We start from the raw sequence: 16,738 nt of genomic DNA, 5'->3' as shown, positions 1-16,738 counted from the left end.
AGCATGTAATGTAACCCATGAGCCAAGCAATTCGCCTTCCATCAACCATGCAGATAACGTAAACGTAAAACACTCTTCCAAGCAATTATTAAGACTGAACGTATTTTACGAAATTCAAGGTTTACAACACATATTTATCACAGGGTTCCCCCTCTCCCGGATAATAACAGCCGTACCCTCTGGTATTGCCAGGCTTCAGCTGGCAAGCTTTAGTAGCAGCTATGATGAGCTACACCCTGTTCCGTTGGCCAGGAGACTGACAAGCTGAGTCTGTATCTGGGACCAAGAGGGCTGGTTTGACACTCAGCTATGGGACTCTGTGGCCACATTGATCCCTGCACATTTATGGCAGCATTTTCCACACTGCTTGTGATGCAGAGAGGGATGACCTGCCCGTGCACTCGAAAATTAGGGCCAGGGTGGGGGGGAATGTGACAGTAGAGAAAAACCAACACCAGCTCTGTCTATGAAGTATTCCCTGGGGAAATGACTGGTGGCCTAGTATTGATCTGGAAGAAAAAAGCCCAGGTGGCTGCAAGGATGGAGGGGGTGGATTAGTTCCACATACAGAGCTGAAAGGAAGGATCAAAACATCCAACAGGCCCACTGCTACCCATGATAGGGTCTGGGAATAGTACTGGCTCAGCAATGAAGTTGTTTGCAGTTATTCAAAGCCATGTTTCCCTTCCAGCTTGAAGAAAACCAGAGGGGAAAAGCTGAGGGGCCTTTCACTGCATGGCAGTAAGAACAAGGCAGACTTTAGTGGCGATACATGTGATGAGCTAGAGAAAAATTCCTGTCTTTCACACAAAAAGAACAGTGCTGGGGAATTAATTAATAAATGATGACTTCCCTTCACGTGTGACCGTCCACAACAATAAATGGCAACACTTTTTTTCTCTGCAAAGCGAGGCTGAATTACATGTTTCTCCTTGCCAAGAAGGACAGAGAGCTCAAGAAACCACAAACTCCCAATGCGTTTATCAATGAAAGACTGACACCTTTGCACATAAGTGGCACCAGTGCATTTGCAGGAGGATGCATACACAATGAGACAGACCGTGCGTGGACAGTTTTAGGCCTGGTATGTCAGCCTGCTGAGTAATGAATGCAACTCAAGGCAACCTATCGACAAGGGATAACCAGCAGCTCGATGTACACAATACCTATCTAAACCGTGAAATCTGGAAGTAACAGATTTAAACTGTATTATTTTCAGTCTTTGAAGCATACCAATTCTAGCTACATAAAGAAAGCCTTTTGGTTTTATTACAACTAAATTAAAGACTGAATCATTTCATATTATACTACACTACATTACTTGTCAAAGACAGTCACAGTTTAAAAGATTGTTATATGGTATCGTTTATTTTTCAAAACATCTACATGACCTGGAGTAACTTGTTAAAATTTTGAAGTATAGAGCATAACTACTGTATAATGATTATTTATAATAAGTGAAAAGTAAGGGGAATATTTAATTTTTGCACATGACAAAGTGACTTAGTCTTGATGTAGAAAAAAATGGAATGCTGCACAACCAGTTAAAAGTTTCAACATTTCAACAATATAGAATTGCAGATTTTCTACATATGTAAATGAGATAACAAATGTAGCAAAAAACAACCTGTGTAGAGAAAATAAAAATACTAATTTTATTCTATTGTCAGTTAGTTTTCAGGGTTAGAGGTCATGGCTTCGGGTCAACATGTTCTCGGGAGACTGGTGTTCTGAGGCCTACCGTCTACCGGCTGCCGTGTCTTAGTCACCTGACAAATGAGCTTATTATGAGTCAAGTGTCATGGGAGGAGGGGGCAGTGGCACATGACCTGGACACTGACCGATATGCTGCAGCCAAAGACCCAGGGTCAGGAGCTTGTAGTCTTACAAGAGGTCGTCTTTCCATCCTACTTATTCCATTGAATTATGCCAGAGATGCAAAAGGTACATTACTACCAAAAGAAACTGAATTTAGTGGCCTGCAGTGTGTTCAGTGTAACATCAAAAGTTATTATTATTGCTCAGATTGAATTTATTTTTCCCTCAGAGATGAGTAATTAGTGAAACTTGAAAAATCTGCACCCCACTGACACTGTATCTCATCAAGAGTGTGGTGACACATCACTGTCCTAATGGATCAACCTGATGTTGGTTCAATATTTGTCGCATGAGCTACAGTATTTATTTGCCATGTAACAAGACAGACACTGGATCCAATTCACAATGAATTATTTCATTTATAATTTCTAAATCTGAAACTATTCCATATATCCTGCTTTTTTCCTTTGATGTAATTGAAGGGAAATATCTTAAGTCTTGAGAACAAAAAAAAAACTTGATAGCAATGCTTGATATTTTCAGAAGCTATTTGTATTCTAGACTGCACGGAGTTGAAAGAAAGATGAAGAAAGATTTGTTTTCAAAGATGTTGATCAAGCATTAACTTGCAGAGGGTGTTTTGTGCAAAATCTGTGGCCAAAAGTGAAAAGAAAAAAAAAAAAAAATCACTGAAAAGGTCCATGATACTTAATGGTTCCTTCCCTGACTGTAGTTAAAGGTTCAGTAGAAATTCCAAATCATTATGAAAGCACAAATAAAAAAAATAAAAAATTGTAGGCCTGAGGCACAGCTGAGGCCTGCAAGGAAGCCTTGGCCTTGAAATCTGAAACATCCTGGTTTGAATCCCACTGACCCTGATTTACTACAGCAAGAATACCCTACTGTATAAACAGGCAAAGCACAATAAACTTGACCATGTGACACCGCAAGTCACCTTGGATAAAGACACCAGAGAAAAAAATACAGTAGGCCTTTAGAACACTTTTGTCTGAGGAGAAAATAGTTAACAGACTGAGTCTCTGTGGCAAAATTTAGAGATAGGAATTTTAACATTATAAATATGGTATTGTACTTTCTCGAAATTACCGCTGACAACAGTAACTCATAGTCAAAGGTGTGTTTAGTATAGTTTCTTCAAAGTCAGAAATAAACGGCGACAAACACAAAAGCGTGAAGCGGGAACGAACGGTAAAGAAGACCCCGCCGTTGCCTCGCGCTCGGGACCCGCCTGTGACGGTGTCGCGAGAGGCCGCGGCTGCTGACGCGCACGTGGTCTCGCCTCGCGGACTGGGGCGTCACGTGGCCGCGGAGGAAAAGGGGAGGGGGGCCGCTGTCACATGGTTTGTGTTTGCGGAGAGAAGTGTTGCAACTGGAGGCGCAGTTACGTGCGCGCGGAAGACTGCGGGAGCAGCGGCGACTATGGAGATTCCAGCCATTAACTTGAAGGTACCGTCAGAGAGCGTTTTTCTCCGAAAAGTCCCTCTAACTCTCTTGCAAAGTTTGTTTATGGATCTTTCTCTTATCTTCCCTCCACTAGAATTAGTTATCACTTCGACGATACGATACTAGCACTTGCGATCATAAAAGATAAGAGCAACATCAAACACGGGTAACAGTCAGCATTTCTCTTTGGATCTATGGTATCGATTAGGAAGAAACCTGGTCGCTGTGTTTTCATGTGGATATAAAAGTTTTTATTAATTTAGATAATAAATCTGTCACATCAGGCAGAGCTGAATGGATATTAATGTATTATAACGATATTCATGTTGTTAAGTGACCGTCTTCTTCTTCGTTTTGGCTGTACTGATCTTATCAAATCTGTGTGTGTTGTGTCTGCTTGTCTGTTCCTCCTTGCAGGCCATAGTCTTGGTCCACTGGCTGCTGACCATCTGGTGAGTGTGTTGGCCACTTGGTTTTTTTTTTCCCCACGCACCTGAGGAATGTCTCTCGCTTTGCGGGCAAATGCTGACAAGTCAACTGGTGACTCTGCTGGCGACGGGCCGACGTGTCTCCCGCAGACGCCCTCCCACGCTTTATTGAATCTTTACCCACGCAGTTATCAAGCGCTGATGGTTTCTTCATCGCTACATTCGACGTGGCCTCCCGAGCTGGGTAGAGCAGCACAGCCTGAGCCACGCACACACCATCACACCACACACTCGCACCTCAGCGGCACTTTGGTGGCCAGGAGTGTGCCGACCGCACGGTTTTCCTCCTATACCTGGTACTTCCAACGACCCGTCTGAGGTCGAAAGGCACGGCGGCCTCCTGTGGTCACGTCATTGCGGCTCTGCGTGCGCTACTGGAGGGTAGCGGTTAGAGTCGCGGCCTTTGGACCCAAAAGTTGCAGGTTCGATCCCCACCCTTGAACAAGGCACTTACCCTTAAAGCTGCTCCAGTAAAATTACCCAGCTGTATAAATGGGTAAATAATTGTAACCTTAACATTGTAAGTCATTTTAGAGAAAAGCATCAGCTAAAGTGAATAAATGCACAGAAATACAACCTTTTTGTGTGTTTTCCTGTGTTTCCACTTCCTAGGGGCTGCATGTTTAGCTGGCTGCCTGCCTCCTATGCCTGGGGGAACTTCAGCGTACTGGCCCTTGCTGTGTGGGCTATTGCTCAGAGGGACTCCATCGATGCCGTGCTGATGGTGAGCAGACCCACTTCACACTACTGTGGTATGTCTGATCTAAGGGGGTTTTCACACCCTGGAACAGGGGGTGGATGTGGTGTTGTGGGCGAGTAAAGGCAAAACTTTGTTTGCTTCAGCCTTGTTGCTCTGCTCCTTTAATGGGGGCGGAAAGCAAAGTGTGTAAATTGAGTGCAGGAGACTGATTTAGTGTGAGGAAGCTCCATCTTGGCTCTCTGGGTGTCTGCCATCTTGGCTCTGTTTCACTGCGTTTTCCCTCCCGTGTCACAGTTCCTGATCGGGATGATGGTGACCGTGCTGACAGATATCATCCACTTTGGTATCTATTACCCGTTGGCGGAGAACCTGTCGGAGAGGAATCGGGACACATTCCGCTTCAGCGTAGGCATGGCCATCCTCAGCCTGCTGCTCAAACCCATCTCCTGCTTCTTTGTGTACCAGATGTACCGTGAAAGAGGTGGTGACTACAACGTCAACTTCGGTGAGTGAACGAGGACCGTGTACCGGGAGGGAGGCGGCCGAGATTGCTTTGCGCGTACCAAATCTTTTGGGCGTTGTCCTCAAGTAGAGACCGAGCCTTGCAGACAGCCAGTAAAACAATCGTGAAACTTAAAATACGAGAGCACAGTCTCAAACGCCAGTTGAGTCCTGTCGTCCAACTCTTGGATCAGATCTGAATTGTTGTTTGTCAGAGGAGCTCAGAAAAAGGAGGGGATAATTCATATCGGGCGAGGGAGAAAAATGTAATTAGCTGGAAGAAAAAATAATGATGAAAAGCAACATGTTCATTTTTAATACCCAACTCATTCTGTGTTGGGACGTGCTTGGATCTTGGATGTCTCTCGCTGATACTGGGACCCAGCCCTCCGGAAGCAAAAGTTCATCTTATTTTATTGTATTCGTTTAGCTGAAACTTTTCTTTAAAGTGACTTACGATAAGGTACCTAAAATTATTTACCCATTTATAGAAATGCTGAACTCTTACTGGAGCAATTTCTAGGGTAAGTACCTTACTGGAGGTGGGATTCAAACCTGTGACCTCTGGGGTCCAGAGGCAGCAGGTCTAACCACTATGTTACCAGTTTCTCCTTACAGCAAATAGCATGAAGGAAATAGAGGAGCGTGAACAGAATTCCCGAGGCTGATCCATGCGGAACGAAAGCCTTCAGGGATGTTCAGCTGACGGACTATCTGCCCTTTCTGGGCCCATTAACATTGCGCATTATAAAATATAAAATACGTCCATGTTTTCTAAGTAGCTTCTTGAGCAGTCAAGTGGTTGTCCTGATGCCCCCACCTCACTGGTGGCTGATCAGCACTTGCACTGTCTGACCCTCTGCAGAAGGCTGGCAGCTCTTAATGTAGCAGCGTTCACCCGAGTCATGGCATCACCCAGGGGAGGGAGGTGGGGTAGAGCGGTATGAAAGATGTATGTCGGTACCATGTATAATGTCAGTAGGCTGCAGCATGGACATCAGCACAGACTCTACGAGTTAGTGGGGCAGACGGCAGCGTGAAGGGCTTTAAACAGCAGTCTATCATCATGGTCAGTATGGAGGCAGCTAGTTGCGTAGTGGTTAGAGCTGCTGCCTATGGACCCAAAGGGTGCAGGTTTGAATCCCTCCTCCAGCTCTTGAGCAAGGTACTTGCCCTAAAATTGCTCCAGTAAATTTATCCAGCTGTGTCATGTGCCATCAACTCGGGTTCGAGTCTTGGTGACTTGATAGACCAATGAATTAAAAGGGCTTGGTTTTGTGCTAGCCTGATGAGATCCTCGAGCGTCAGCCCTATCATCATTGTAATCGCATCGATCCATCTCATTGGTGGTCTTCCTCTGCACCTTGTACCCTCGATCTTTCCAGTCATGACATCCTTCTCCAGTGATCTTTCCCTTCGAACCATATGACCGAAATGAGGATTCACATGAGTGGGTAAATTATTGTAAGTAGCTTAACAGTGTAAATTGCTTTGGTGAAAAGTGTCAGATAAATGTCAATATCTGGAACCTATTCTAGAAAATACAGGGTGTGAGACATGGATGGATGCTGTTCCATTGCAAGACAGTCTCGTGCACTCACAGGCCCATACACTGCAGGCAATTTAGTCACCAGTTCGCTTGAAACATGTTTGGATTGTGGGAGGAAACCAGAGCACTCAGGGAAAAACCCACGCAGACATGGCGAGAACATGCAAACTGCTCAGACTGGGTGTGAGAGCAGTGAGGTTCCAGCACTACCTGCTGGGCCACTGTGCTGCCCCATCTTTGAGGGGAGCCTCCAATCCTGAACCTGAATGCATTCACTAATAGGGAGTCCCTCACTTTATCTGTTGGACCATTTAGCAGTTTAATGGCACTATAGCAAGCTTTTACTACTAAGAGCTGATTTATTTATTCTTGGAATTCGAAGAAAGCCTGCATTCTGTGATTGAGTGTTCTGGCTTATGTGTGATAATGAGATCTTGGAAATAAATCGGGGCTAAATCTTTCAGAGCCCTCTAAGTGAGCAATAAGACTTTAAAGTCTGCGCTAAACTTTACTATAAGCCAGTTGAGGGACCTTAAATCTGTGGCAGTACTGCACCCATATTTTCTGGTTCTTGTTGCAAGCTGTTAAAGTTAGAGCGCTGATCCAGCTGTGCAGATCATTTTTTTTTCATTTGCAATGTTCTCGTCAGTGCTGATTTTCATCAGCACTAATTCTAGGTGTGTTCTCTAGTGTGTAACATCGCAAAATTCACCTCCCACATCTTAGGCTGAGTGAGACATCTGAGAAGTAGCAATGCTAAGTGTGTGTGTGTGTGTGTGTGTGTGTGTTGCAAAGTACTGTTTGAAAGTATGTGAACCCCCCAGTGTCCCTTAGTTTTACCATGAAATGGTTATTTAATGAGAATCGCTGTTTCTCATGTGACATAACAGGTATGTAATGACCAATTCCATATGTTGTTTAGAGGAAATCATGTGTGTAGTAGAAACACACAAGTAGTGCAGGTGCAAAAATAAGTGAACCCCAAGTTACACTGGTTATACCAGGTAGGTAAGTAGAATCAGGGGTGTAAATCATAGTCATTTATTAATTTTCTGCGTTTATTTTGTTTTACTCATGAATAGTGGCCATCCTTATAGGGTTCATGTACTTTCAGGCAGCACTATCTACATGTGCAGATGTGAAACAATTTTTACTCCGATCAGAAAGGGTGATGATAATGCGAGGGCTTATGAAGACACACTAATAAGGCCTTTATTAAGGATGTCCAGGTGGGAGAAACACTTTGTTTCTTCTGCGTGTACAGGAGATGCTGTGTGTCAGCGTCACTTCAGCTTGCCTTGGGAGGGGTGTGACCAGAAAGCTTCTGTGAGCTGAGGCACATTGCTGGGGGTTCAGCTAATCTAGTTAAAACGCGAGTCACAAGACCAGCGCGTCTGATGCGCGGTGTCCGAGGACATGAGAAATAGCCTTGGAAACCTTGAGCGGGACATTTGGAATGGAGCAGCATTTAGTGAAATCTATTCACTGATGGTGCTCTTGATGACTTTGTGGGGAGGTCAACATCATCCCTTGGTGGAGAGAAGAGTAACTGCATAGATTGCTTAAATTAAAAGTGGATTTAAAGATTGAAATTTAATCTGATGCCTCTGTTTGCGACTTGTCGGCGTAGGTATTCTTGCAGTACGTCCGTTTGAAGGTAACGCAATGTAACAGTTGTTCAAAATTGTTGATTTTTATGTTGATTATGAGTAGTTCAAGTTCATTGATTACAAAAATACCACTTTCTTTTAAATGGTCAGTTTAGTTTGGTACTTTACAGCCATTGGAAGATTCTAGAAGGCACCAGAACATTGTAAAAAGTTCCAAAACACTCTAGAAAGCATCGGATCCTGAAAGGTAGTGGAATAATTCTTACTTGGAACCCTGTGCCAAAATTTGCTAATTTCTAGAATGTGGAATATTTGTCTAAAAACTGACATTACGATAAGAACTAACATTAGAAGTATGATTAATGTAATCACTGAATTGAAAATGCAACAAATGACACAATGGGTTTTTTTGTTGCGTTGTGTAATAGATCGCCAAGATGAATTTTGAACATGTGGGACAACCACTTCTTCCCTTTGTTAGTGCAGCGTTTTGCTAAATGCGAGTGGGGCGGTGTCGCTGTTGTGGACCAGAACTTGTGGACCCAAAGTCTCCCAGTTTCCTCAAAGCCCCATTGTGTCCGTGTATATAATGTACTTCGCTTCGCTCAGTGTTCACATACTGCAGGGGACAGAGTATAAAACTTTGAGTTATATACTGATTCAGTTACTCGATGGAACTCCTCTCGTATCTGGGGGGGGGGGGGGTGTTTGGCACCAATGCTGGTGTGTGGGGCTTCTGCATGATGCTAATTAACAAGAGGAAACAGGGTGGGATTTTTAACATGACGACACATGTTATTTGAAATAAAATAATAGGGGTCCAGGTTTTCCTCCGTCCAGGTGGCTCCGATGGATACTGGGTTTTATTTAGCGCTCATGTCGAGAATGGAGTGGCTGTCCCCGTGGGCTTGGTGGTGAGATCGGGGGGAGGAGGGGGTGTAGTGTAGACGCCACCCTCTCTGCATTTATGGCAGGGAGCGAGGATGATGGTTCTGAATTCTGGGCTAAACTGGGGCCCAAGAGTTACAGCTGGACTAGTAGTGTTGGTCATATTAATAACAAGTCCCCAGTTTGTGGCTCAATAACAGTGATCTGAGGTGGATGATCTGGTGGCAGCAGGTTCCAGGTGTAGACCTTGCAGCCCCCTTGCGCTCGTGAGGAACGAGGTAAGTTGGGTGTCTTACTCTAAAATACACTAAGATCCTTGAACTCATTTTCTGTAAACAATTTTTTTAATCCCGTTAATCAGATGGCTTCTCTTGGGGGAGGGGGGTGTTAAAAATAACAACCCATTTCCATTTGTTTTAATTATTGCTTCCTAGTAAAGCGCTGCTACCCTCTTTGTTTCTGTTCCATTTACATTTTGCTCGGGCAAACTCGGCGCCTTCTCCCGAGAGCACGTGGACGATAAAAGGGAATATCGGGGGAAAAAAAATTAAATTACACTTTTGGAATGCAGGAATATTGGTCATTCTCTTTCATGCATTGTTAATTTAGTCGCTTCTTTGTTTTATGCTGAACACTGAACGTTTGATATTGGATGTGTGGATGTAATTATGGGGACCGTTGTTTTCCACGTCGAGACGATGGCTCCACAGTCTCCTCTGCAATTCATTCCCTTTGTGGTACTGTCTCCTACCCTTAGCTTGATCGTCCTGTTTGTTTTTCAGCTGGACTCAGCATTGTTTCTTGTCCCCTTGTTGTTTTGGACCAGGTCAACACCCCCCCACCACCATAACCTACCCTTCCCAATGATTGGATCCTTACCTGTCTGTGTCTCTCTCTCGCTTTGTCCTTCTGTCATGTTTCTCGACCCATCAGACTTGGAAACCTCTGTGGACAGCCACTGCACCACAGACAGCGCCGACAGCGCCCCCTTCGGCCGACGCTACTGAGCTGCACCCCCCCCCCCCCCAGGCACTCCCTCCTTTCTGTTCCCAAAGCATGAAATTTGCGCACCATGAGACACTTCCTTTGTGCGATATTCAAGATGACTCCAGATGATTGTGGCTTTGCTGTTGGTCTGAGGTCCGCGCTCCTGGTGCCTTTGGTTTCTAAGACTCTCTGGCCGATTCCCTGAACTGCCACCGTCTGCAGAAATGCTTTTTGAGTCTCCTCTCTCATCTCTGTAAAATGCCAAAGCCTCTCTTTCCTGTTCCTACATTTGCTGCAGTTCTGTTTTCTGCTGTAACCGTTTACCATGAGTCTTTTTCTCCTCTCAGACATCATTTTCTGCACCTGTCCTCTTCTTCCTGCTGAATTTCTGGTTATCACTGCTTTTTAATTTTTTTTTAATGTATAATTGTTGCTGCCCTTTTTTTTTTTTTGCATGTGTGTATATCATTGATTGATTTTTTTTTTGGAAAGCTTCTGATTGTGTGTTTTTTTTTTTTTTTTTTTTTTTTTTTTTTTTTTTTTTTTTTTTTTTGGACCTGACTGCTTTCCCCTCAATATGTTTGGATCCATGTATGTCCCATTTCTTTCTGCATCCGTCACCGGCATTGTTGTGCGTGTGCCACCTGCCAGCTGCGGCCTTCCTTTGACGCAGTGTTTCGAAACAGAAAACGGATTAATATCGAGTTAATTTGTACAGCTTGCGCTTTCTCCTTAACAAAAAATTGTAAAACATGACTTTGAGCTGTTCAGTAATATTTATCGCCTGTCTATTTTCTTTAAAAAGTGTACTGTGTGTTTTTATTAAGCAAAGTTATTTATTTAAATTAATGTTTTAAATAAATTGTGCTCAAGGGAAATATTCCATCACTTCTATGTTGAAGAATTATTAATTGATTTGATGCATTATTTATTTTAGTACATTTAGTTACATAAAGATTCAATTTGTACCTTTAGGATTTCCACATTTGAATTTATGCAGTCTGTCTTTTTTATCCTTTTATGCAAAATCAGCTTTTATGGAATATTCTGTGTACTTGTATCACCTCACAGGTTAAAGGTTAAAGAACATGGAGAATAATGCAGTGTCTTCCTATTATACGCTATAAAAAATGTCACTGACATGTTAAGCACTCTTGGTATGCTACTAAGAACCCTTCTGATGTTGCTAAGTGATGCATTTATAATTTAAATGCTGTATTTGAATGCCCTCAGCACGTTGGCACTTCCATTTAAGCGGAGACAGCTAAGCTCTGTCCTTTCGGAAAGGTTATTCGATCCTTTTATTTGTTTGTTCATTCTTCCCCTCCGTCTATATGGATTTGTACTACCCTAGAGTTTTTCTTCTTTTTTTTTTCTTTTCTTTATTTCTGAGTTATCAGCAGGCAGGCTACATGTCTGCATCCAAGCAAACTCGTTTCCTGGCTTTAGGGTTTTTTTTTTTTTTTATGTTGGTAACCATTAGTGTCGTGTGATAATAGCACTCTTAGATACCGCTCCGTACAAGGGAAAGCTTTTTTTGAAATAGAGACTTGCAGCCTGAATGTTACTTGTTCAAGGCCTGTAATGGGTTCTGGAGCAGGTAATTTTAGTTTTTAGTGAATTATCCAGCTCTACACTGGTATGCATTGGACAGCAGCTTGATCTTTTGTGTTGCACACACCTTGTTGTAGACAGGACACCATCAATAACGTTCTTGTTTCAAGGGTCTGGAGAAGTTTGAAGTAAGAGCTCATCCAGCCACTGAATGAAAACATTTCTTTGCATACCTCAATTTCCATTTATTCACTGAGCAGACACCACGTTGCTCCTGTCTTGCGAATTACCTGCCCAGGATACTATTTTTAAGAGAAACATTTTTACTTCCAGTCATCGCTGTGGAAATGGTATTAAAGAAAGATGTAGCATCTTAAGTCTAAGCCCAAGATCATGAGCAAAAATAACCCCACACACAAATGAAAACATTTTAGGCAAGAATATTATCTTTTTCTGGGTTGGTCATGCTTGAACATTGATGATTCTTATTATTATTTGTGTCTTGCCTGTTAGCTTTGTAACTTCATATTTTTGCTAGTTTTTCCACATTGAAGCTATAATACTTCTTCCACTCTGCTCTTAACGTAAAGTGTGTGGCTTCATAATTGGAGCACCATAGTGTGTGAACATTCAAACCCCGCCCAGAGCCTGCCTTCAGACATTCCACCTCCATAACTCACAGGCATCAGTGAAACGTAAGGTCACACGCATTCATACTCCAAGTGGCGTGAAGGCATATTCCTGAAAGGAAGGTATCTAACACACACTTGATGTATACATTGAAAAAAAAAAAAAACTTGTTCTTTGAGATGTACAGTGCTGCTTGAAACTATGTAAACCTTACAGAGGTGGTTGTCATACTTGTACAAAATTTTAAAACAAACTTATAAAGTCTAAATATGAAGGTAAATGTATAAAATTAATAAATAACTGACTTACACCCCTGATCCTACTTACCTATCTGGTATAACCAATGTAACTTGGGGTTCACCTATTTTTACACCTGCACTACTTGTGTGTTTCTACTATGTGATTTCCTCTAAAGTAATAAATGGAATTGGTCATTACACACCTATTATGTCAAATTAGAAAGATTGATTCTCACTAAATAATGTTTTGTGGTAAAACTAAGGGTCACAAGGGGTTCGCATATTTTCAGGCAGCACCATATGATGATATAAGTGCTGGATATGTGATTCTGATGTAAGGACAGGCTTGAGCTGGACCTTAACCACTCTTGTAATGACTGCATTTCAGCAACTTAAAGAGTGCAAGGACAGTAAGGAAACTTTACGCACAGTGTAGCAGGGAACATTGCTTTCCATATTTACGTTTACATTCACGCATACCTGTTTGTGTACCGCAACTGTCATCATGTTGTGCTACACACTTGACTGAAATATAATTAGAGAATGAAGATGGAGAGCAGGACTCCTACAGTAACTATAGTCGTGTTGTGAACATAAATACAGTAATGAATGAGAGTGGGGCTCTCGCTGCGAGTTGTGGTGATGCTAATGCAGACATTGCGCGAAAGAGTATAGGAATGTGCTCTGCGGTGAATATGGAAATGAACGTGGAAGTGCTTTGTGTTTTGCAGCTGTGCTGACTAACAAATGTCTCTATACAGACCATGGCTTGTGGCTTTTTGTCTACATAGGGTTCCCCGGTATCACTCGGAATCGAGACGCTTACCAGTCCATTGACCAGGAGGACCAGTCCAGCAGTTCAGCCAACCCGTTCAACCAAGCAGAAGACTGCAAGCCTGGACAAAGGTCCTACTGACAGACACTTCCAGAGGCACAGATAAACCCTTAAATAGCTTGCACTGAGTTTTGTGTGTGGGGAAACATAAATGACAGTGCCTTCAGGGATACAAATAGAAGTGAAGAACAGCTGGAAGTGTGTCTGGGAAAAGGTTGAACCACCCAGTAGATTGCTGTCCGTTTTGAGTTTGTTTAGGCTCCGCCCGTTTCTGCACTCTATGTTTGTGAGATTTTCACCAAAGAAAACTCAAGAATTGTAAAGCATGAGGGACACAAGAAGCCCTTCAGATAGGAGTTACCCTTCATATGAACTACCGCTTTCAATGCCTGCATGACATCCCTCGAGGTGTTGTCATAACAGCCTGTGATAGTTTGATAGCATTCATATTCTTTCCTTAAACATGTCGTTGTTTTACATTCTTTACACCTTTGTAACAAAATAGTCGTCAGCTGTTGATGGCAGCTCTCATAAAGTCTCGGCATATTATATTTTCGACCTGAAAGTGTAGTTCACGTGAAGTAAATGATAACATATTAATATGCAGTACATGTTCTAGTCTTCTTGACAAGTGGTGGATTTCAAAGTATTAACTACACTTGCAGAAAAAAGACTCACTGCAGATAAATACTAGTGTGTGACAAAGTTCACGAATGAGATAGTTACTTGCGTTATATTTGAAGCTCACCTTAAGTAATGATATTGATATGTTTAAGCATTCTGATTTATTTAAAGACCTTGGAGAAGGTGTTGTAATGCAGCCTTTAAAGTGTAAATTCTCGTAAATTGCACTTTTGCAGTTCAACCTCTTAATAACTGTAGAGCACTATTAAGAAGGAGCCAGATTAGTTATCTGGAAACCAATCCTAGGAGTGTCTTTCTGCTGATGCTATTTAAACTTAATTTCTTCAAAATATATATGTAGCTACATCGGTTTAAGCTGTTAGATTGTTATATATCATAGATATTTCTGCAATGTTGTCACCCCTGTGCAATATTCCAGACAGTCAATGCTGATGCTAAGATTGCTGAGAGTCTTAATACTGAAGCACTACGGTAACTGTAGATCTCCAGGTAACACCTCTGAAGGATCACTACTGAACGCATTAGTAACTTCTACACCTCTGTGCCAGATCCTTGTGAAATTCTGAGCGTTGAGGACCAGGCTCCTGTCGAAGCTCTAGTACTTTGTGCCGTTCATCAGTGGAAGCTCTTGGTCTCTGTGGTACACCCCATGGAAGAGGAGTAACCTTTTGTTCTTGTTTCTTTCTCATTCTCTTGCCTCATCCTTCTTGTTCTAGGTTGAAAACATGGGGAGGCAGACATTTTGGTGTCCTGCCCTATGCTTGCAGTCATTCCATTTTACATTTAATCCAAGCCAGTCCTCCTGTTTACTTTCCTGGCGCATTAGCGCAATTGCAGGTCTCCATAGAAACCATGTTCCATCCACAGGGAAGTACAGCTTGGTGTCATTTGTCTATATTAAGTGTTGCAGAAGAGAACTGTGTGTTGTTAATTGAATTCATATCAATAACCGTCCTGCTTCTTATGTGATATGACAAGTCTTTGTTGACAGACCCGGGAAAGACATTGTTCTTCCAATGTCTGAAAATATGTGGGTCATCATTATGCTGCCGTCATTACTGCCATTTCATTTCAAGTGAAATTTTCACGTATTGTATGCTTGTGATTTTTATTGTGGAGAGGCGACTGAAGGTTTCATCCTAAACTCTTATGTAATTCAGTGTCCTCCCCATTGGGACTTGGGGTCCTCGTCCAGCATGATCCCCACTGGACTGAGATGGGCAAACTGTTTGTGGTCCACCCCACAACTGAAAGCTAAAATATTTTTTTAACTTAATAATTCTTGTTAAACTAGATTTGAAGAATGTTCTTTATACAGTTTACGGTGAAACATTTTCATGGCTATGTTGTCTTGAACATATCAGTGTAAACTGCTCAGTGTTTAACTGCTTAGAACAGTATTAGGGACAAGACTTGAAATGGTGGCACTTAAAATAGCTTCCTTTCAAATTCTTTGTCTTAATTGTACAATTTGCTGCAACTGGTAGCTTAGGGGAGAACACACATCTGTATAGTGAATAATCAAAAGAGCTACCTGTAGCTCCTGCACTGATCTGTTACATTGAGCTACTGATGCAGGTTTATTATAAAAATGGTTCTTTCCCTATTCTGCTCTGTTCCAGAGGATCATATTCACTGTATAATGAACAAAATTTCAAAGATATTTTGAAAGTGTGAAATTGGCTGTTACTGTAACTTACCAAAAATAAACCAGCATTCTGTTTCACCATAATTTTGTTATTCGAGTCTTTTGGGGGCGATCTGTGTTAAACATACATGTCATCTTCCCGGTATTTGTGTTTCTTTATTTAGCTGAATCTTTTGTACAAAGTAACTTACAATGTTATATTTTTACAGTAAGCTTTATATTTCTGCTTGAAAGTACGAGAACCTATAGGGATGGTCATTATTTTTGTATAAAATATTAAATTAAACTGAAATCTAAATGTTAAACCTTAAAATACACTTATAAAATGAATGAAGAACTATGATTGACATACCTGATTCTACTTACCTACTTGGTGTAACCAGTGCAACTTGGGCTTCACTTATTTTTACACCTGCGCTACTTGTGTTTTTCCACCACATGCACAGTTTTTTCTAAAGCAATGTATGGAGTTAGTCATTACACACCTGTTATATTACTTACTTTCAAGCAGCGCTGCATATTTTTACAATGATTTTTACAATTGTTAACACTTTTATACAGCTTTGAGATTTTTACTCAATAATTCAGGGTATGTTGCTCACGGATATTACAGGAGGTCCAGAGATTTGAACTTGGAGCCTTCTGATTGCAAGGCAGTGGTTCTAATTACCATTTGCTGCCCTACTTTAGTGCACTTTCTTTGTTCCAGTATTTTCAGTTGAGTTTTTTTAAACTTTAAATGTTAATTAAAAGTTTCTAATTTTTAAGTGTAAAAAGTACAAAAAGCACTATGTGGTTTTTGCTGTTTTCACCCCTTCTGGCTCACCTGGTCCATGCAAAACTTTAAAAGGGGTTACATCTGTCTTTTTTGTAATAAGAATCCTGTTTCAGTTATGAAAGTTTTGTTAAAAAGTCTGCCACCCTAAGCGTCCATCTGATTTTCATTGCTTGTACAAGGATTGCCACTTTCACTGCTTTATTTAAGGAGAGGAGGCACGGTGGTCCAGCAGTAGGGCTCGTGTCTCACCTCTCCTGGGCTGTGGGATTGGATGTGGGTTCAAACCTGGTTCAGTCTCTATGGAGCTTGCATGTTCTCCCTGCCCTGGTGTGGATTTCCTCTTGCCGCTCTGACAAAGACATCCGTTTCAGGCAAATTGTAGCGTGAACTGATTGTGTGGATGA

The 16,738-nt window shown here is 42.0% G+C and overlaps 1 protein-coding gene across 1 annotated transcript; it reads left to right on the top strand.

Moving 5' to 3' along the window:
* The first annotated feature begins 3,162 nt into the window (after window positions 1-3,162).
* On the top strand, window positions 3,163-15,618 carry agtrap (angiotensin II receptor-associated protein). Its single transcript, XM_018725329.1, has 5 exons — window positions 3,163-3,285; window positions 3,700-3,734; window positions 4,383-4,494; window positions 4,765-4,975; window positions 13,220-15,618. Exons 1-5 carry the CDS (start codon window positions 3,259-3,261, stop codon window positions 13,342-13,344), a joined length of 510 nt encoding a protein of 169 aa, XP_018580845.1. The 5' UTR covers window positions 3,163-3,258; the 3' UTR covers window positions 13,345-15,618.
* Window positions 15,619-16,738: the final 1,120 nt, after the last annotated feature.

The sequence above is a fragment of the Scleropages formosus genome, chromosome 22, assembly GCF_900964775.1.
Source record: "Scleropages formosus chromosome 22, fSclFor1.1, whole genome shotgun sequence".
Classification (NCBI taxonomy): domain Eukaryota; kingdom Metazoa; phylum Chordata; class Actinopteri; order Osteoglossiformes; family Osteoglossidae; genus Scleropages; species Scleropages formosus.
Note: the sequence above shows the minus strand (reverse complement) of the source record. Positions and strands in the feature narration are given on the sequence as shown.